The sequence below is a fragment of the Sphaerodactylus townsendi genome, linkage group LG01 (assembly GCF_021028975.2).
Source record: "Sphaerodactylus townsendi isolate TG3544 linkage group LG01, MPM_Stown_v2.3, whole genome shotgun sequence".
Classification (NCBI taxonomy): domain Eukaryota; kingdom Metazoa; phylum Chordata; class Lepidosauria; order Squamata; family Sphaerodactylidae; genus Sphaerodactylus; species Sphaerodactylus townsendi.
Genome location: NC_059425.1, coordinates 98,910,303 through 98,931,393, shown reverse-complemented (window position 1 = coordinate 98,931,393; position 21,091 = coordinate 98,910,303). Strand labels below are relative to the sequence as shown.

The 21,091-nt window shown below is 41.2% G+C and overlaps 1 protein-coding gene across 1 annotated transcript in view; it reads right to left on the bottom strand.

Annotated features, from left to right (window-relative positions):
* SYNE1 (spectrin repeat containing nuclear envelope protein 1) overlaps window positions 1-21,091 on the bottom strand; it is a 375,888-nt gene that overhangs the window by 203,176 nt on the left and 151,621 nt on the right. The window contains exons 68-76 of the mRNA XM_048488624.1: window positions 19,370-19,495; window positions 17,656-17,832; window positions 14,439-14,704; window positions 11,745-13,905; window positions 9,061-9,398; window positions 5,756-5,900; window positions 3,862-4,080; window positions 1,819-2,081; window positions 764-929 (exon numbers count right to left, since the gene is read on the bottom strand). Coding sequence (XP_048344581.1) covers window positions 764-929; window positions 1,819-2,081; window positions 3,862-4,080; window positions 5,756-5,900; window positions 9,061-9,398; window positions 11,745-13,905; window positions 14,439-14,704; window positions 17,656-17,832; window positions 19,370-19,495 — 3,861 coding nt within the window. The remainder of the gene's footprint in view (window positions 1-763; window positions 930-1,818; window positions 2,082-3,861; window positions 4,081-5,755; window positions 5,901-9,060; window positions 9,399-11,744; window positions 13,906-14,438; window positions 14,705-17,655; window positions 17,833-19,369; window positions 19,496-21,091) is intronic.

Genomic DNA, 21,091 nt, shown 5'->3' with positions numbered 1-21,091 from the left:
TTGGTGATTCAGCTGGGAGAGAAGGACATTTCTGCGGTGCGGAGCATGCAGCTGCTACAAATGATGTTGGCAGACTTAGACTCCATTCATCGGCTGCTGCTGGAAACAGTGCTCTTTGGTAACACTTGCTGGAGAGATGTGTCTGGAGGGGAGCAGCCGACCTGCGGTGGGTGAATGGAGCCAGAGCGAGGACTTGCCGGGTGGTAACACACTTTGTACAGGACTGGGGGTGGTGGGGGGTTCCACATCACAACATTTCATTTAGGGTAGAGGCTCTGTATAGGCAGGATGGAGTTCACTTATCGTCTCAGGGCATGGATTTATGACTGTATAGCCTTAGAGCTGAACTGTGTGACTAGCTGAAAGCTTAGAAGGCATTTGGCGGGAGCCGGGGGGGGGGGTTGGGTTTGCCCCTCCTTCCTGGCTCTATGGCAGGTTGCGCATGGGGGGGTGATATGCTGAAAGGGCTGCTGGGGGAGCTCCCCTGTCATTACACCTCCTTAAGAGGTAGGGGTGGAATAAACTAATGGTTGGGATGCCCCGTGGGGGGCTAAGATGCTTGCGCCCCTAGCGAGGGTTGGAGGGAGGCACCAGTCATGGGCACATTACCAGTCTGGTATGTCTCACTCTAATCTCTCCACTGCGGTATATTCCTTCAGCAGGCGAACTGGAGGAATCAGATTACTCTGGGGGACAGAATTAATTAGCAGAAAGCCATGTGATAAGGTGAAGGAGCCTCCAACCGCTATAAACCTTGACATACCTGTAGTTCTTCAAGCTGAGCATCTACTTCTATTGTGGGATTTAATAAATATTCTCTGGTATCTTGAATCCAAGACTGCACTTTCCTAATCTCTCTTTCAACTTCTTCACGCTCCTTGAGTTCTTGCTTAACCACTTTCCCACTCCTTTTCACCTTTTGCTGCATGCTTCAAAACACAAAAAGTCTGGTAAGCATTTACTATGTTGCATCTCACACTCTCCCAGTTTTTAAGGCTATTGGTAACCGCCTTATGTTGTTCACATAATACAAATGCAATAGAGCACACATCTTGTATTTTACATATAAGCAGTATGCTCTTGTCAGGGTTGTAATCTTTAACAGCCAAAATAATTTATCAGCAACAATGATAGAATCTCATTCTTTGTTGATATTGCTTAATTGCTAACATAAAAATGTAAACCATGAACCCAAAGAAAATGCAATGAAATGTACTATAGTGCACCTAACACAGAGAAATAAAAGTGAACAAATAATCATAATCATGGAAAAGTGGGAACTGCAGAACGCTTTTGTCGATCTGCAGTAGCATTTTGCAGGATGTTGAGTCCACTTTGTCAGCTCTTCCCAGTCTTTTAGTTGTCCACAATCTGTTTGGAGATTATAGCTGGTACATTATTCTCAAGTCTCCACCAGGCTAACCTGAGCCGTGGCAATTCAATTCTCGGATGCTATTACAAGGAGGACTTTATGATCAGTATATAGCGTACTTTGGCTTTCTTTTGTGGGTTTGCCACAGATGTTCTTAGAGGATTGTTTCTCTTGGTGATCGTGTACCTTGCCAGCTGTATATGAAGTCTTCACCTACGTTTGTATATACAGTAATGATTATTTGTTCACTTTCATTTCTCTGTGTTAGGTTCACTATAGTAAATTTCATTGCATTTCCTTTGGTTTATATTTTTATATTGGCTATTGACACATGAACCTTATCTGTTTAAGTTTTTTGCATCCCATTGCATCCAGCAGTGGGAACCACATTCAATACATTGGGCTCTGGTCACAGCCAACATCTTTAAAATTGATATTTCTCTTACTTATGGCATCTGTCTTGCATTGCTTTGATTTCTTGCATGATGGGCATTTGCTCCTCAGAGCTAGATTCCACTTCTATGTCCCGAAGCATGCCATGAGCAGACTGCTTCAGCAGTCCTAGTGACGACAGCTGCTTTTCTAGCTCCTGGGTGAAATTATTGTGATAATCCAGAAGATCCAGAAGTTCATTCCTTGAGGCCTTTTCTATTGAGCTGTCTGGTAAACGATCTTGCAACTGATCAACAGTATTGGTTGCTTTTTGCATCTAAAGGAAAGAATTTTTTTAAAAAATTGAGCAGCTTATTGGTTCATTGAAGGTCTCCATTATCAAAATCAAGTGGCTGTTGTGGGTTTTCTGGGCTGTGTGGCTGTGGTCTGGTTTAGCTACTAACATTTCACCTGCAACTTTGGTTGGCATCATCAGAGGGCTGTGCATGATGCCAGGCACAGATGTGAGGAAAAAAAGTAGGAGGTAAAACCATCCGACTACAGCTGCACATCCTTGAAAACTCACGGCAGCCAGCTTATCCATTTCTTTACATTTGTCATTAGAAGAATACAGTTTTGTTCAGGCCATTCCATACTTTGTAGAAAATAAACTCAAGTTTGCACGTGACTTAAATTTGAAAAATTCAAGTTTGAACGTGACTAGGTGCTAAAGCTAATCCTTACTTCTGTAGTAGTTTACCTGAATTATACACATGCTTGTAGTATTCTGATTTTTCATTGCACCCATGTCTAACCCTGAAATTTTAGCTTCAGTTTTCACTCAGTAGGCCAAAAAGGAGCTATGGGCATTTTTCTATAGCTCTAATCTCTTTTTAAAAGTGCAGTAAATGCCATAGGATTTGCTTCTAAACACTGGGGTATAAAATGAAGAATGCAGTGTCTTGGTTTTACTTGCTTTGTAGTTTTGCTTCTTTGTGAAACCACTACCTTGAATTATTATAATATTCTTCTTCTGGGTGTTGTTATACAAAATCTGTGAGGTTTAGGAAAGAGCTGTGACAGAACATGGCTGACTCTAACAGAAAGTCAGAGCAGTCCAATGCAAAAACAGACAATAGAGAACCAAAGATTAACAAACAGCAGGACAAAGACTAACATACAACAGTCCAATGCAAAAAGAGAAACAAAGACAGAATGGCCCAGATGGGGCAGCAACAAGATGTCTGGAAAAACAATCACTTTTTAGCCAACCGGAAAACTGTACAGACTGATAATTAACCTTCAGCAACTCACTAGTCACATTTGGACTTCTGGAAACACAAGAAGGAGAATATAGTAAATGGAATATTTATCAACCAAATTGGTTTTCTACGCTCTGTTGGAACTGGGCTACTCTAATGTTTTTTACCCTGTTTCAGCATTGAAATAACATTAATAACACTGTATACATCAAACTAGTTAAGAAATGCAAATAACTTATGAAAGTTTATTCAGAAGTTTCCCAAAAGTAAAATTTTGTTTAGTGGGAGTTGCTTTCAAGGTAGACCTACAAATTGCATTCAGTTCCACCAGTCTTCTTTCAAAATTAGTATAATTTAGCTGTGCATCAGTATTTAATAAATATAAAAATTAGAAATTAGTATAATAACATTGCATGAGAATTAGTATGAAAAAATCAAACATAGAATTAACATTCCATCAATGATAATATAAACTGAGAGAAAGGCCATTTTTGCAATTTTTCCCTTCCACTGGACTCCACTTTGATCTTCATGAGGTTTCTGGGGGCCTAGTCAAAAACTGCCTCTATCAAGGTATTTCAGTCCACATATGGGAAAGAATGGATTACCTAAATATATGCGGAAAAAGAATCCCGGGGGCAAAAATAATACGTCAATTTAGCACACAAAAGCATAGCATAGTTCCCTTAGTTTCCTAGGCACACATGTACATGATGTATCCCCTAGAGGATGGGGCGGTATAAAAGTTTAATAAATAAAAAAATAAAAATAAATCTATTTTAATGTTATAACGATACATGCTGAAATGAACAACAGAGACTATTTATGGACATTAAATAACTTGGATCATCATACCTTATCATTAAATACATTCCACTTTTGCACAGATTCTTCGAAAATTCTCTCTTGTTCTTGGGCAGCACTACGGAGTCTTGTCCATCTCTGCCAGACAGTGGTCATAGACTTACTTATAGTTGCCTTGCTGGCATCATTGCAGATTTTCTCCAGCTGGCATGCCTTTTCCTCTAGTGAAGTGATAGTTTCATGGAATGAGTTTACTGTGGACACGAGCAACTGAGAAAAACAAAGGAAATAAGGTAGAATACTCGGCATAACTTTAAACCAATCTATGAACTTCACTGAAAGTTTCATATTGGAATGGGGGACCAGAAGTCAAATGCTCTACAAATGTGCTCTGTCCCTAGGCTTCAGGAAAATACCAAAATGTCTCATGCTGAGAAGCCTTTGTGGCTCCTCCATGGACAAAGTCTCAAGAGTCCCACAACAGGAACCACTCATCAGAGAAACTGCATTAGAAAATTGATTTTTTTAAAAAACTGAAACTTGACATATGCTTCCTTGTAAACATTAGTATAGGAAAATATGCAACCACATGCTACAGAATGGCCTCAGATATTTCAGAAAAAAATGGTCAACATTCACAAGTCCAAAAGTGATAACTGAAGAAATTTCACTAGAAAACTTCTTAAATCAAGTATACCAATGTCTACCTCAGTTAAACGAATTTATCTTACGAAGAAGTACACTGTTTCTGTTCGACAAGACATCAACTACTATTGAAATAATTTTCTGCTTTCAAAAGTTCATATAATGTGTCTATCTAACGTAGGTTCTTTCTGCATAGCACAAATAAAATGTCTTTAGGATGTGAAAAGATGGAACTCAGCACAGTTTTTGTGGGGAGCAACTCAGAACAGCTTTTTCCCCAAAACGTCCTCAGGAGGTTTTATTTCAGCTCAACCTGGGATTTTTTGAAAATGCTAAACTACAGATCTTTTTTTCCTGAAGTTGTCTTAAATTCATCTCCTGCTTGCTGTGAGGAGCTGAGGAGACTACTTCTTTCTCCCATTCAGTCACACAGCTCTCACTTTCTCTCTTCCTTGTGACTGCCATTTTCTGCCAGTTAATTCCTCCGTGCTGCTGGCGAACCTAGGACGTTTGCTCTGCAGGCATTGCTGCTGGCTACCTTTTTACTGTATAAAGCACATGATTCAGCTCAGCATATCCTGCCGATTCCAGTAACATAGTTTTTTTGTTTTTTAAAAATTGGTGAGGTGCCTTCAAACACATGAGCAGACAATATGAGAATTGCAAATGTCCAAGGGCAACTTTAGTGAATGGCAGGCAGAATAGAGGAGTTCCAAGTGGCAGAAAATGGCAGGCGTGAGAAAGAGAAACAGAAAGCAGGCAGGGGGAATTGTAGTCCATGAACATCTGGAGTGCCATAGGTTCACCACCACAGCTATAGGAAAAGGCACAAATGAACTTGCAAGAAGGGATCTACATGTATAATACAGGAAAAAATGGTCAACTGTTAGAGGATCTCAGTTGCTATATGAACATGCTGAACTAGAAAATTACTTTTTAAGTCAAACCTTCCGTATGTGTCTACTTAAGATATGAGACCAGTGAGAAAAGAAGGGATATTTACCCATACATTAAATTAAATCGCTTTTCTTTGGATGAACATCACAACTTCAACATGTAGAGCAAAATGCAAAGCCAGAAGAGATGCCCAGATTTTAAACAATCTGCCACCGGGTTAACCCCGTGCTATTTAAAAACAATTATAACTTTTGTTAACCTTGCTACATTTTGGTACTATCATTTATTGTCAGAAGGTTTACATTTATTTTAGATATGTTGTTTTTGCTGGATAACAAAGGTTTAAAAGTCAATGAATTCAAAGCTGTAAAATACCATCTCTTGGCATTTATAGAAGCTTTACCTTATGTGATTCTAGCTTTTCTTGCGCTTCAAGACTAGAAGTAGCTTTAGCTGTAGAAAAGTCAGATAATTTCTGCTCGGACTCATTCATCAGTTCAATTACATCCTGTCTCACAGTCTGATATTCTTGCCATTGGAAAGCATACCTTGAAAAATAAATCATTAGTAAGAAAATGTTATGAAATCAGTTAGCAACATATAATTTACATAACATATGTAGCTTGCTATTATGAACATGTACTTTACCATGTACTTATAGTTCCATTTAGGTCAATTGGAGACATTTAATAATGTGCTTAAGTTCCTTACTGTATAAAATGATACTATTACGCTACTATAAGAACATAAGAACAATATTTATTATTATTATTATTATTTATTAGGTTTATAAACCGCCCTCCCCCGAAGGGCTCAAGCCAGCTGGATCAGACCAAAGTCCATCTAGTCCAGCTCTCTGCTACTCGCAGTGGCCCACCAGGTGCCTTTGGGAGGTCACATGTAGGATGTGAACGCAATGGCCTTCTGCGGCTGTTGCTCCCGATCACCTGGTCTGTTAAGGCATTTGCAATCTCAGATCAAGGAGGATCAAGATTGGTAGCCATAAATCGACGTCTCCTCCATAAATCTGTCCAAGCCCCTTTTAAAGCTATCCAGGTTAGTGGCCATCACCACCTCCTGTGGCATCGTATTTCAAACACCAATCACACGTTGCGTGAAGAAGTGTTTCCTTTTATTCGTTCTAATTCTTCCCCCCAGCATTTTCAATGAATGCCCCCTGGTTCTATTATTGTGTACTATAACATTAGCATTGTGTGGGTGGATGCGTTAAGTGCCTTCAAGTCACTTCTGACTCATGGCAACCCTATGAATTAATAATGTCTACAATGTCTTGCAAACTGAGGGCTCTGGCTTCATTTGTAGACTCACTCCATCTCCTCTTTCTCTTTACCTGCGGCCTCCAACATTCCCTAGCATTATTGTCTTTGCCAATGACTGCTGTCTTCTCAGAATGTGGCCAATGAATTATAGCCTCAGTTTGGTCATTTTCACTTCTGAGGAGAGTTCAGGCTAGATTTAATGTAGAACCCACTTTTTAAACTTTTGGGCAGTCCATGATATCCAAAAAACTCTCCTCCGACATCACATTTTAAAAGAATCTACATTCTTCCTGTCAGCCATTAACATTAATGTCCACAAATTCAAAATAATATGGGCTGGTCAAATGGCATTGTTCCGATCTTATATTTGCATACTTTCAGGTACACAATTTTGCTTTAACTTTAATTCAGTGAAATTGGAATAGACCAGAATATACAAGCAACTGGATAGCACCATAATTTACCACTAGGAGCTACCTCTGGACCAGACAATGAAAGTAGATTTCTGTCTACACCTGTAATGTATTTATAGAAGTTGCTCCAGCAACCAGGAGTACAATAGTGCCCTGAACCTGCTGTGACTGGCTCATGCTGCCATGTACGGAATGACATCCAAGATACCACCACACAGAAACTCCTTTTCTAGAATAATTTTACAAGCCAATTAAATCCACCAAAATACTCCAAAGAAATTGGGCTACAGATAAACAATTCAGGATACAAAGTTCAGGTGCTAACTCTACCCTTTCCAACTGCCTTCTGAAACATCATTTTGTTGTTCAACCTTGTTACAATTGCCAGTGGCACAACTTGTTAAAATCACCCTGGGCACAAACCACGTCAATAATTGCACCCCGCCCTGTTGGGGAGTGCAGCTGAGTCTGAGTGAGCAGCGCTTGCCTCCACATGGAGGGTGGGAAAGGGGCCAGTCGGCCTTGCCCTGTGCCATCTCCATGTGAAGATTGGGTGTGAGGCCAACCACACCCAATCTCCACCTGGACATCAGAGCAGCAAGGCCAATTTCAGTCAAGCATTAGCCAGGCTTGGATCCAGCTCTAAGCTGCAGGATGGAAGCCTGCAGCTTAGAGCTGGATCCAAGACTGACTGAGGCTAGGCTCAGACTGAGCACACAGCCAGTCCTCCTCTACTTTTATACTCATGGCTCTGCCCTTACCTCCACCCCCCACCCCGGCCCAGGCTCCACCTGACCAGAGGTGGAGCTTAGGGGTGGAGTCAACAGTAGAAAACTACCAGCTATGTGCTCAGTTTGCTGCTGGCCTCAGTGAAGCTTTGGGCTAGATTCTAGCTGGAATCCAGCTGAGACCAGTAGAATATGGCTGCTCCATGTGGAGTTTGGCAGGAGCTGCCCTTCAGCAGTGCTCTGGCTCCAAAGGAACTGGAATGCAGTTGAGGGCGTAGCAATGCACCCAAAGGAAGTGGGTCCTGGCGCTCTAGCCCAGGGGTCAGCAACCTTTACCACCCAAAGAGCCATTTGGACCCATTATCCACAGCCCCGAAGATCTACAGAGCCACCTCCAGTTTGGCCCCTCCACTCACCTTTCCTTCCAGCGCTGGGAGGTGGAGGCGCAAGGCAGGGACACACCCTCGGCCTGATGCAGCAGGCAGTTGCCTGCGCTGTGGGGCACAGGGGGGATGGTGTCTGTGGCCTGCCCAGTGTCGCCGCCTCTTGCTTTGGAAGGCAGCAGAGCCAGGCAGGTGCCTGCTCCGTGGGACAGAGAGGGGATGGCGGCCATGGCCTGCCTGGTGCTGCTGCCTCTTGTGCCGTGGGAGGCGTTGGCGCCAGGCAGGGAAACATCCTCTGCCTGATGGAGCAGGCAGTCACCTGCTCCATTGGGCAGAGGGGGGATGGCGGCTGCAGGGATAGCAGAGGGGGATGGGTCGGAGGGTAGCATGGGTGTGTCCCCACAGCCCTCCAGATCAGCACTGGAAGGTGAGGTGAGTGGAGGGGATGCAAAAAGTGACGCCCTCATGCCAAAGCTGCCTCTGGTTCAGCCCCTCGACTCACATTTCCTTCCAGCGCTGCTCTGGAGGGCTGGAGGGACCCACCCACACTACCCTCTGACCTCCAGGCCATGTGGAGCTGCAGTATAAGGCTGAAAGAGCCGCATGCGGCTCCGGAGCCGCAGGTTGCAGACCCGTTTTAGCCCCATCATGCCCTCTCCACTACGCTTTTGAGTATTGGACTAGATTCTGGGAGGTCCAGGTTGAAACCCCATGAACTCCACTTTCCCTCAGCCTAACCTACCTTAGATGGTTATTATGCAGATGAAATGGAGGCAGGAAGGATATGTACCATCCAGAGATTCTTGGACAAAGGGCAGGATAAACATGCGCTATGTAATAAATAAACGTTATGGGGCAACTTAGAACAACTATTTGCCTGATCATTTGGGTAAGATAAAAATACCTTTCTAGTAATTCTTTTTGCGACAGTGCTTCTTCGTTTGATTCCATACCCTTCTTTTCTAAAGCCTCTATGCCCTCTACCAGCTCTTCTTTTCCTGCAGCTTGAATTAATGGCTCCATGTCAGAGACAAGAGTCCTTAGTTCTTCCAGATGGCTTTGGAATTGCTTTTCGGTGTCAAAAAATTCTATGTGACTCCTTAGGTTTTCTTCTGAGTTCTCCATGTCAAGACCATTTCGTGCCAACTGCAGCAGTTCTTGAGCATCTTCAAGCCAGTCTCTAGCAGTCTGTGCAACCTGGTAGTATCTTTGGCACAGACTATACAATTTATTCAACTTATCCTGAAATAATAATGAAAATTGCAATGGAGTAATAAAACAGGTTTTATTTTTGATCAGGCTATTTTATTTCTACGGTTACAGACAGTTACATAGACTCCATCTACTATTCATTTGTTCAGATTCAATATACATAGTTGGGGAGGCTCAGAGATCAACGGCTTGATGTACAAACTGTCACACAAGGTGGATGTTTTAAGTATAAAGATGTGCATCTGAATTCACACAAACTGTGCATTTCATTGACAGAATACAATAGCATCCACATGAGTATTCCATCAAAAACATCTAAAATGTATCGTATTCATATAACTCCCATAAAGCGAGAATATCTGATACCCCAAAATACACATGGTTGCTAGAGCTAAAGGGACAGAAAAGTGAAACCAGAAGGAAAGATTTCATATGTTTTTATATTGAATCAAAACACTTACTGTCACACAAAAAATTGTCTCATTGCCAATTTCTCTACGAAAGCAATTTCCAATCTTTGAAATTTAATGAAGGAGCCTTCCGAGTGGAGGCTACAATCTTAAAGCACATTTCTTTCTGAGTAAGTTCTATGGAACTCATTTTTATGATGAGGCTATTTGCTGGGCACTTTACAAAATCCGCGACTGTAAAGGAGTGATTCAGATTGCATGGCTGCTAGACGCAAGAAACCCAGCATTTTGTCATACCAATTGTGTTATCAGAGACTTGCTAGTAGGGCTGTCAACTGGCCTGGGGAAAAAAATTCAGTCCCTTATCGAGGCTTAATGTGAATAAATGAGACACTGAAGCTTTTTCATAGCACACAGGTAAATAACATCACTAAATAACATCACTTGTTAAATAACATCCCATTAAGCTTCTGGTAAAGGGGCAAGAGGCTTTTTCCTTCAGGCAACCCTGATGGCTGGCAGCACAGCTTTAGGTGGCAGTCAGGTCACCCAAAGGTGGGATCTGTCCCCATGCTGCGCCAATGCTTCTGTGATTGTAGTCAATTTAGGCTGTGACCTACTTTTCCCTAAAATGGCTTATGTGTGGTTTCTCCTTCTTGGTGTTGTCTTCCCTCATCGCTGAGTCCACAATTTAAATCTTAAAACTAGCTTAAGGCTTTCTTTGCTTTTACACTGCCTATAACGTTTGTGCTAAGAATGAAATCCATGCTACCAATGTAACATCTTAGCTGGGCCTCAGCAGCTTAACCAAGGTTCTTATAGTCTATATACCCATGGTGGCGAACCTTTGGCACTCCAGATGTTATGGACTACAATTCCCATCAGCCCCTTCCAGCATGGCCAATTGGCCATGCTGGAAGGGGCTGATGGGAATTGTAGTCCATAACATCTGGAGTGCCAAAGGTTCGCCACCACTGCTATATACTGTGTTAAGGTACATGTTTTTAGTTGCAAAGGGTGCAAGAGACCGCATCACCCCATATGTCCCTGCACGGCTTTCGAGACCGCATCACCCTATATGTCCCTGCACGGCCTCTCCGATCAGGAGAGGCCAATCTACTGGTGGTCCCTGGCCCCTCGGGCGGTAATGGGCTGGCCTCCCACAGCGGGACCCAGTAGCATTTCACCACGCTCTGGCCCCGGCCTGAGTGGAACGCTCTCCCTCCAACTAATGTCCGGGCCCTGGCTTGGGAACCTTCGCTGAGTTCGCAGAGGGCCTGTAGGTGACGGAGTTGTTCCCGCTTCTGGCCTTTGGAGGGAACCAGCCGCTGAAGGTGCCTCCCTTTGGCCTCTGACATCTGGAGCCCAACTGTCATTCTAGACTCGCCATTCCTCCCTTTTGGAGGGGGAGGGAATGTTTAGTATTGGCATGTCGGACGCCACTGCTCCCCCCTTTTGGGGGAGGGTTACAGGGAAGTTACTCAGTAATGGATTGGTGAACGCTATTTATTTTATTATAACTTATATTTATTAGACATGTTTTATGGTTTTCGCTGCTTTTAAATGTTTTAATTGATTATGTTGTTTTTCGTGTTGTACACCGCCCAGAGCCCTTGGGGATGGGGAGGTATAAAAATCCAAAGAATAAATAAATAAATAAGAATAAATAAAGATGAACTGAGAAAGCCAGCATGATGTAGTGTTTAAGGAGTCAGACTAGGATCGGAGAAACCCAGGTTCGAATCCCCACTTTGCCATAGAAACTTGCTGGGTGATCATGGCTTTGTCACACACACTCAGCCTCAACCCTGTCAATTTGGATGAGAGACCTCCAAGGAATACCAGGACATGACATGGAAATAGGCAATGGAAAACCATCCCCAAATAGCTCTAGCCATTAAAACCTTACGAGGTCACTGTAAGTCAGCTGTGACTTGATGGCAATTTTTTAAAAAGATGCACTGACCTGCTTTTTGTGTACTGCTTCTTGGACGTCACCATCAAGTCCAGACAGCTCAGCAAGGCTGTGTTCTAGATCAGCAGGTATCAACTCTTTAGCCTTAGTATACTTTTCCTTTTCATTATTGCTCAGTGCTGTCATTATCCTCAAGCTGGATTGCACTTCTTCCTGCTGAATTTGAACTTTGCGAATTTCTTCTTGGATATTATGCAATTTCAAATCAAAACTGGTTGGTTCAGCTAATTCCATCTTAATGTGTCTTAGCCAGTCAAGCGAGTGACAGATTTCAGTTTGGAAATCTATACTTTGCACGAGCCTGTTTTCACACTCTGCCACAGTATCGCTAATGGCAGTCTGCAACGTTTTCAACTCTTCCTGCCAATCTCGCACTTGTTGATTTGTTTTGTCATGAACAGATAACTCAAGCTGGGAAGAAAGCATCTCTAGATGTTCAGCAATACGATTCAAAAGGCTCCCTGAATCTTGCAGACTGCCAGCCAAAATGTGGTAGGTTTTCAGCTTTTCCTCTGCTGGGAGTGTTTCTTCATTCACTTTGGCTTGTTCTTCCCTTACCGAATTTAGCTGCATTTCAAACTGGTTACACATTACTTCATGTTCCTGATATGCCTCTACCATATCCTCTAGCTGGTTAACTTTCTGTTCCATTTGCCTTTTTAGTTTGTGATACAGAGTTGTGAGCATCAACATCTTTTCTGGTTGCCATGGCTGCCCAGTACTCCTAAAAGCTTCCCTTTTTTGGTTTAATTCATCCACTGCAGCTCCAAGGTTTATGACTTCACTTAGGATAGCTCTGTAATCCTGCTGCAGTGACACAGCCTCTTTGGCTAAAAGAGCCGAAGGGGTTTTATTCATGTTTATAAACTGGTCTTCCAATTCGGAGAGAGCCTTTGTTGTCAATTCAATTAACGATACATACTCTTTACGGGCAAAAATTGCTTCTTGGACTTTACTGAATTTATCTTTAGCTAGGGTAATGATCATATTGAATTGCTGAGGCAAAATGCTAAGTTTTTCATCAAGATAGGAACGGTCCATTTCATTAAGTGTCGGTAAGATCTCTTGGCTATCTTTTTGTAGTGTCAGGAGGAGGTTTTCATATTCAGGGAATTGCTCAAGAATCTGCTGATACTTTGCTAACTGGGAGTGAAGTTCAGAATTGCTATTCATTAAATTGATCTCTGGGAATGAGACAATATCAGACTGCTTTAGCCAATGGCAAACTTTATCCAAATCTTCTTTGAAATATTTTCTAGAAACCATATGTTTCTCCAGTTCTATAAGTCGCTGGCTGCATTTTTGTAAAACACCTTCATACATGTTTTGAATCTCTTGAAGTTTATCTAATACTTCACTCTTCTCTTGTTCTGTTGTCTCCTTCATTAGATTCCTCCCTTGAGACCAGAGTCCAGAGAGTTCACTCTGGAAAGACTTGAGACCGGCTTGTGTGCTCTTGCAAGCCCTAATTTGTTTGTTCACATCTTCTGGTAGCAGAGAGATAAATTCATGGAACATCACCTTTTTCTCATGTTGTTGTATATGATTAATGGCCTGAAAAGTGGCAAGGAAGAACTGAGTCCTTTCAGATAATGCTTTGCTTAGGTGTTTCCTCCTCTGCCCAACCAGATCGCTAAGGCAATCCAGATGATTTTGAGCATCCAAGAGGCATTTCTGCAGCATCTGTCTTTCATTAAGTCCTAAATTAGTCATCAACCTATCAATATCTTTTATAAGTGTTTTCAGTACAAGCTGCTTAGCTTCCACTTCACTGCAAATTGTGAGATGATCCATGAGAAAATTTTGAGCTAGGTCAGGGGGTGGGCTATGTTTGAGGGCCTCAGAAATGCTAGGCTGTTGTTCTTCTGCCCACTCCATTAATTCTTGAAGTTTGGCCTGCAGTATGTTCAGCTCTTCTAAAGTGGTAATGGACATCTGGATTTTTCTTTTGATGAGGTTCTCTAACTGGACCCAACGCAGCTCAAAGTGGCTGGATTGTTCTTTCACTAATTCTCTGTCATCAAGGTTCAGGTGTTCCATCACTTTCTGTTTTTGATTTTTTAAGTCTTCAAGAACAGATAATCTCTCCTGTAGAGTCTGTGCTAGCTTTTTCAGTGCCTCAAGATGCTTAACAGTACTTTCTGCATCTGATCTGTTAAGAGAAATATCTATTACTGGAGCAGCCCAGAAGTTAATGTAGAACAGGAAAAATATCTTGGAGGTACATTAGAATAGTTTCTTAAAATGGAAATTAGAACTATACTTAGACTCTTCAAGCACTTCTATTACTAGCATACGAGCACTTATGCAATGTGCTGTACAATTCTGATATTTTTAATAACTTCAGCAGTCTTAGTAAGTTTGCTGTTAGTTAAAAACAAACTGTGCCACCTACTGCCTTTTGAAGGAGGCACTGTTCCCTGAGTACAAGTGTCAGAGAAAAGAATGAAACTGCCCCTATGGCACATAAGGAGAATCACATATGTAGATAGTCTCCCCCTGCCTTCTGTTTTTCTTCCAATCATATAGTTGAAGGAAGATTTATGGTGGCAGAAATAACATTTTGCAAACATGTGAGTGAGACACTTAAAAAGAGCCAGATATCTTGTGGCACTATTAGTCAGATACATTTTAAAAGTACAGTTACAGGCTTTTTTGGCTTCATGTATAAAATATTTTTCCTACCTTGCCAAGTTGTCCCATTCCTGTGTAAACCTCTCCAAAAAGACTTCTACAGCATTTATACAATCATGGTAACTTCTTGTTCTCTGAAGATCCTCCTCCCTCTGTAGGAGCACCTTGTTCGTTTCAAGGCAAAGATCTAACCAATGAGTGCTTAAGCGTCCCACTTCCTTGTGCTCTGGTGACTCCTGTCCTTGGGTCAGTTTGCTTACCTTTTCAGTCACAACTGTCAAAGCTGCCTGCTTGGACTGCAGCTTCTGACTGAATTCCTATATGAGGGAACATATTAAAAAACACAAAGGAATTTCCCATTAAAATCAGAGAAGTAAATAAAGGCTCTATTCAGACTGCATCACAAAAACATCCAGGAGACAGAATTTCCCCTTTCAGTTCCATGACTTCTGTGCTGACAACTTCATAGAAAATAAAGCAACAAGAAAGGAAGTTTATCAAATGGAAAGTCCTGCAGACTCAGACTGCAGTTGATATGGGTTGCAACATCTCACTTTTAATCTTCCCTTTAGATAAAATATTGCCTTTTCCTAGGCATGGTTTCTATAGCTCAGTGGAAAAGCTCTCCATTTTACCTTGTCTTCCTGTCCTATGGAAAACACATGTGTGTACACACACATAGAAAGACAAATGCACTAATGCATAGGCTGCCTTTACAGACAAATACTAGTAGTTCTTTGAGGAGAGGAGGTAAATACATGTTAAACCAAAAAAGAATCAACATTATTTTAAAAGTCCCCGCCCCCCCCCCCCCCCAAAAAAAAAGCAGTTTGGGAGAGAGGAATTTAGGGTAGAGAAGAGGACAAGCTCATTTTCTTGCCATGTGCTTCAGCAAATTCATGTTCAAAATTAGAAGGAGAAAATGTACTTGAGGACAGGCAATTTGGACAGAGAAATTACATGTGGGTTATGTCCTCTGCCCTCTTTCCATTTCTCTGTTTCAAAGGCCATTTCTGCACAGCCATGCTGCAGGGGTGCATCGGAATAAACAACACTGATGCACCCCACTGGGATCGTTCGCACGGACGGTCCCGGTAGGGGTGGGGAAGATGGCGCAGCCTGTGCACAGGCTGCACCGTCCCCTGAACGCCTTACTGTCCGCTCCGGCCTTCCGGCGCGTCACACAGGCCAGGGGACACGCCCCCCACCCTGCGCGACAGCTTTGGAGTCGCAGGGCAGGGTGGGCGTGTCCCCTGGCCTGTGCGACGTGCCGGAAGGCCGGAGGGGACAGTAAGGCGTTCGGGAAGGGGGGGGGAATGGCGCCTTCTAGCCACTGCCTTTGGAAAATGCTGCTTCCAAAAAACCTTGTTCAGGGAGCGAGGTTCAAAAGCAGAGTCTTCAAGCCGCTGGGGGGAGCCTCTCATGTAAACAGCTCCCTAGGGATGGCGTTTTTGCCATCCCTACGACGCTGTTTATGGCCCGTGCTGAAAGGGCCGAACTTTTCTCATGCAGAATTACTTTTTTTAAAAAAATGACTTTTATTTCAAAGCATTACTTTTACAGCTGTTTGCAAGGTAATGTATTCTGAGCCCTTCCATGCAAGTAATTAAGTTAAGCAGGCCTAATAAATTTTTTGCATAATTGGAAAGAGGTACTTAGAAATGTGCTTATATTATACAGTTTGACATTATCTAGAGGCAGGGGATTGATTAATAATGACACACAGATCTGATTCCTCTTTGCCAAAATCTATCCTGGATTTGTTCAGTTTAGGGGAGGCTGGATCAATACAGTTCTGGGGAGACTGGATCAATATGAAGACAGATACTTTTAACACCACAGGGAGACAGTTTGAAGAAAAAATGTTCCTCAAAATTCAGAGTGAATTTTGCATGAATGTATATCACATATATAGGAACAGGAAAACAGCCAGAATATTATATTTGATATAGAAGAATAAGGGATCTATATAAACTGAAAATCAAGGAGTCTCTCAATTGTAAAAAGTAATTTGTCAGCAAAGGTACAAAGCAGGAGGGCCTTATCATATTACTAAGTAAATTATAACATCCTGAAACAGGGCAGAACTCTAAAAACAGCATCTCTTACGGTCCAAAATACATCCTCAGCTAGGCAGAGGAAACTTAGTTAATAAATAGAAAATAGGTAAAATCTAAAGTGATAATTAAAATGTGTTTTTCTATATTTTAATGAACTCTGAAATGACAGTGAAATATATGAAAAGGATATATGTATTTTATTTGAATCACATTATGGAAGAGGCTATTTTGCACCATAGTGCTCTTCAGGAATGTTGGAAACTGGTTAATGTGATTGAAAGGCTGAAAATACTTTTATTGCCTGACCTATGGAAGGAACGAATAAGCTATACTAGCAAAATCTGTGTTGCTACCATAGAGGAAATTTGTGTTTGTGTTAAATTGTTAGAATAGCAAAAATTAGATTTTATGGTGGAGGGCTTGTATGTGAAAAAATCCTGATGCATGCATTTTGAAAGTATAAGAATCGAGATCTGTGACTGGGAAATGAGTGTCTCTATCTAGAGCACCCTGTTACAGAGACTGAATCTGAACAGTAAAAATCCTCTGAAACCTAAGTCTTTGGAAATTGTCCTTCTGTCTTTTAAATGTAACTGATCTGGGCCAGAAAGGGGTTTTCTGGTCTAACACATATGCACCCAAATAAGGTATTTTTAGATGTTAAAAATTGACCTACAGTACCTACTTTCTAATACTAAATACTCTAAAGACATACTTCTACCATCTGCAAGTGAACAGTACTTTATAAAAACAAAAGTATTTATATAATCTGTGCTCAGAAAAAAAATATGGATACAGTACCCCAGAGCAATGAATTCATAATTTCATGTTTACCAAGGAACAAGTATGAAATCAATCTTAGAGAATGTCCCTGTTTATAAAGGAGCTTGATCTGCTAGAAATGAAGTCAACTGTAAACAAAGAATAGTTCTAAACGATCTGTTCCAGCTCTAAAACACAAATTGAGGCATTATAGTTATAGGGGATCACATTCCATATGTATACTGTGACTGATCAACAAAATTAATGTATAGAATATAGTGACTGAGGCTCCAATCTGAATTATACTTTCCTGGAAGTAACTACCAATTAATAACATGAGACTTCCTTTCAAGTAGACTTGCATAGGATTGCACCTAAAAGCACAATAAGGAAATGAACTGCTAGAAATGAACTTTTCTTTCACTCAAAAGAAAGTTGCTCCTTACCTTCACTTGCAAAACCATATTCTGGGCAATATTCAGTTCCAGCTCTGCCCCTCGTCTCTTCATATTCTGGAGCTGTTGTTCTGCATCCTGTAAATATATCCAAAGCTCTGTCTTCATCTGTTTTATCTCCTCCCAGCCCTGAGCAAGATACTGTGAATTCATTATCCGATCTTCAATCTGAAAAATATAAGGGAAGGTAATAAAAACATTTTAATGCAATTATTTACTGGCCTTATTAAAGGTATGCACTTTATGTAGGGCAGCCACTTCCAGTAGATTTAAAGAAGGGGGTGGGGAAAGGCAACAGACATGGAGGATAAAGGGAGCTTGCATAAGTCTATAAAGCTGTTGCCCTGCAAAATATCAAAGTTAAAGATTTCCATAGCATAAATCACTACATACTTTCATTATAATTTCATCTACAACTTGCCAAACTTTCTATCACTTAGGGAAAAGGGTTCAAAAGGATTTAAAGAAACAGCTTGTAAAGCTTGTCCTCTACAGCCTGTGCCCCAAGAGCTCCTGAGACCTACACATTCTGTGTAAAATACGAAATATTTTTACTTCGGTTTGATTTGACTGATGTTGTTTGTCTTTTGCTAGTACTTACATTCAACGAAAACAGAACTAAGTGTGTCACTGCTGATTAGTCAATTAGTTTACTTGAAGGAAAGTGGCAGTTTGCCTTTAAGGTTTAGGAAAGGCAGATGTTACTTTGCTTGATATTCTTTCCTCCTCTATTATCTGTCTTTCTAGAGACTTGGAAAACAATCTCCCTTACATATGCACTTTTTTTTCAGACAGTTTACAGATAGCCTGGATCTATATTATTTGCCACTCTAGGAGTAAATGTCTGATTGTTGGTTTTTAATTCACAATTGACAGTTTTGTTATTTAGCTGTGTTTGAAGTGTTTAAGGCAGAATTCTGTGCTGTACTGATGGATAGGGTAAACTATTAAAATTCTTATGTGACGGTATTAGTATAGAGACATATTTTGAAGCATTCTGATTTAAAAATTCTGACATACTCTGCAACACACTGAAAGCCAGAGCAGTATTATGGTTGGACTGGGATCCCTACTATGCCACGAAAGGTCTCTGGGTGACCTTGGTCTAGTCATCTCTCTCAGTTTAATCTACCCCACACAACTGTTGTAAGGCTAAAATGGAGGAGCAAGTGTTGTAACAGTATTGTAAACTGCTTTGTGTCTCTATTGGAAAGCCAAATAATGTATAAATATCTAAATAAAAAATTCTGCCTTTGAGCAAAACTGTTACATATGTGAATAAATGTATGTACTTTATTAAATATTATAGTTATTATACCTGATCTGTTATAAGACATAATTTTAGTGATGCAATGGGAGATGTCAATGTTAGGTTCCCAATATTTCACTGTAGTTTTGTAGTAGTTTTGGCTCCAGACTTGGCATCACTAAATACTTGAAATTGTATCTTTTAACCATTGAAATCTATCTACATGTTTGAATTCATTTTATGTGTAACAGTTATGAATAATGGTACCCAAGCTAAATCTGCATATTCCAAATATTACTGCGTAAGTTGTTAGTGTTTCACTTTGAAAAAACGGGAGGGAAGCCTTGGTGTGCTGCTTCTTCAGACAAATAATACCCAACATGACCCAGGTGACAAAGCAAGACAATTAAACCTCTAAGAAGCATTAGTGAAGGTCAGTCACAGTTTATCCCATACCGTTTGCTTTGTTAGCTGGATGTCTGTCACTGTGTTCTTCACCATGCTATTGGACAAATCACACATAGAACATAAAAGATCCAAATAGGTATTTGCTTGTTCTTGCAGGGCTCTGAAATGTTTAACCTAAAGAGAATGAGCAAATGTTCTCATTAAAACACAGACTTTTCTCGTTTAATTGAGAAATTTTCCCCTTACCCAATAGTCTGTTGGAATAAAAAATATCAGTGTATCAATATGAAATTGTCTTTTCCTTGCTAAAATTAACAAAAGTCACAAAAATGAGAATCATCCTAAATCTGTTTCTGAAATATAAAAAGGAAAGCTTCAACACAGTATGCATTCATACACCTTGTTCTCTATACTGAGAAGTACTAATATACTGAGAGATACTAATAGTTCACTTTGCATTTAACTTTTAGGAAACAGAAACACTTTTAGGGTGCAATTTTGCAGACAGCAAAGTGCGCACAACTTCCATTGACGCTTTGTCCGGCTAGAATTTGTGCTGCATATTTTTTTTCCTAAGGAATTAACACCCAAGAACTGATTGTCTAGACAAACTAATTATTCTATATCTGAACTAATTAATCACCATCTGGTCTCCCTGAAAATTTCTTAATCCACTTCTGTGTTAATGGCATTATACCTTCAAGCAGCAGGTCTCTCTTCATGAAAGGAAGCAATTGCATCACCATTGCCAGAAACAGCATTACATTTAGAAAGACAAGTATTGGGTGTGATAAACCATATCAAGGACAGGTCACTGAAGTGCTTCACTATGGATCCTACAGTCAGAAATTCCCTTGAATCCCTTACTGTACCCTTATACATGTTCTCGCAGTGGGTAATATTGTATTAGACGAGTCTGGGAAAATAATTTTTAAAATGTACATAAAAACTACTATGCAATTAAAATAGTTCCTACAATGAACGTGTGGATTTTATTATTTAAGACTAGCAATGCCTTCTACATGATATAGCAAATACGGCAATGTAGTTCATGGCAAAACTGATCTTCTGCTCCACACAACCTTTTTCTTCATCCCTGTTCCACAGTTATAAAGAAAGTGTTTGCCAATTAATTTAAACAGTCAGATGGCAACAGGTAATGCACTTGAGATCGAACAGACAGAATTATTAGGTAACATACAAACAACTTCGAGACCGCATCACCCCATATGTTCCCACACGGCCTCTTCGTTCGGTAGAGGCCAATCTACTGGTGGTCCCCGGCCCCTCGATGATGCGGCTGGCCTCCACACGGGCCAGGGCCTTTACAGCCCTGGCCCCGGCCTGGTGGAACGCTCTCCCACCAGCTGTTCGGGCCCTGCGGGACCTTGGTGAGTTCCGCAGGGCCTGCAAGACGGAGCTGTTCCGCCGGGCCTTTGGAGAGTCCAGCCGCTGATGGTGCCCCCTTCCGCTGGCCCCCTTCCGCTGGCCCTTCCGCCGGCCTCTACATCTGGGCCTATAACATCTATCTAGACCTACCGTTCTCCCTGGGGGTGGAAGAATTTAATATTAGGCACCGGGCGCCACCTACACCTATGCCTACATTTATTTTACATTTAAATGCTAATGTTTAGCTAGTTTTCGCTGCTTTTATAAGTTTTAGCCTATTTATGATGTTTTAAAATTGTATTTATTATCTGCTGTACACCGCCCAGAGCCCCTCGGGGATGGGGCGGTCTAGAAGCCCAAAGTATAAATAAATAAATAAAT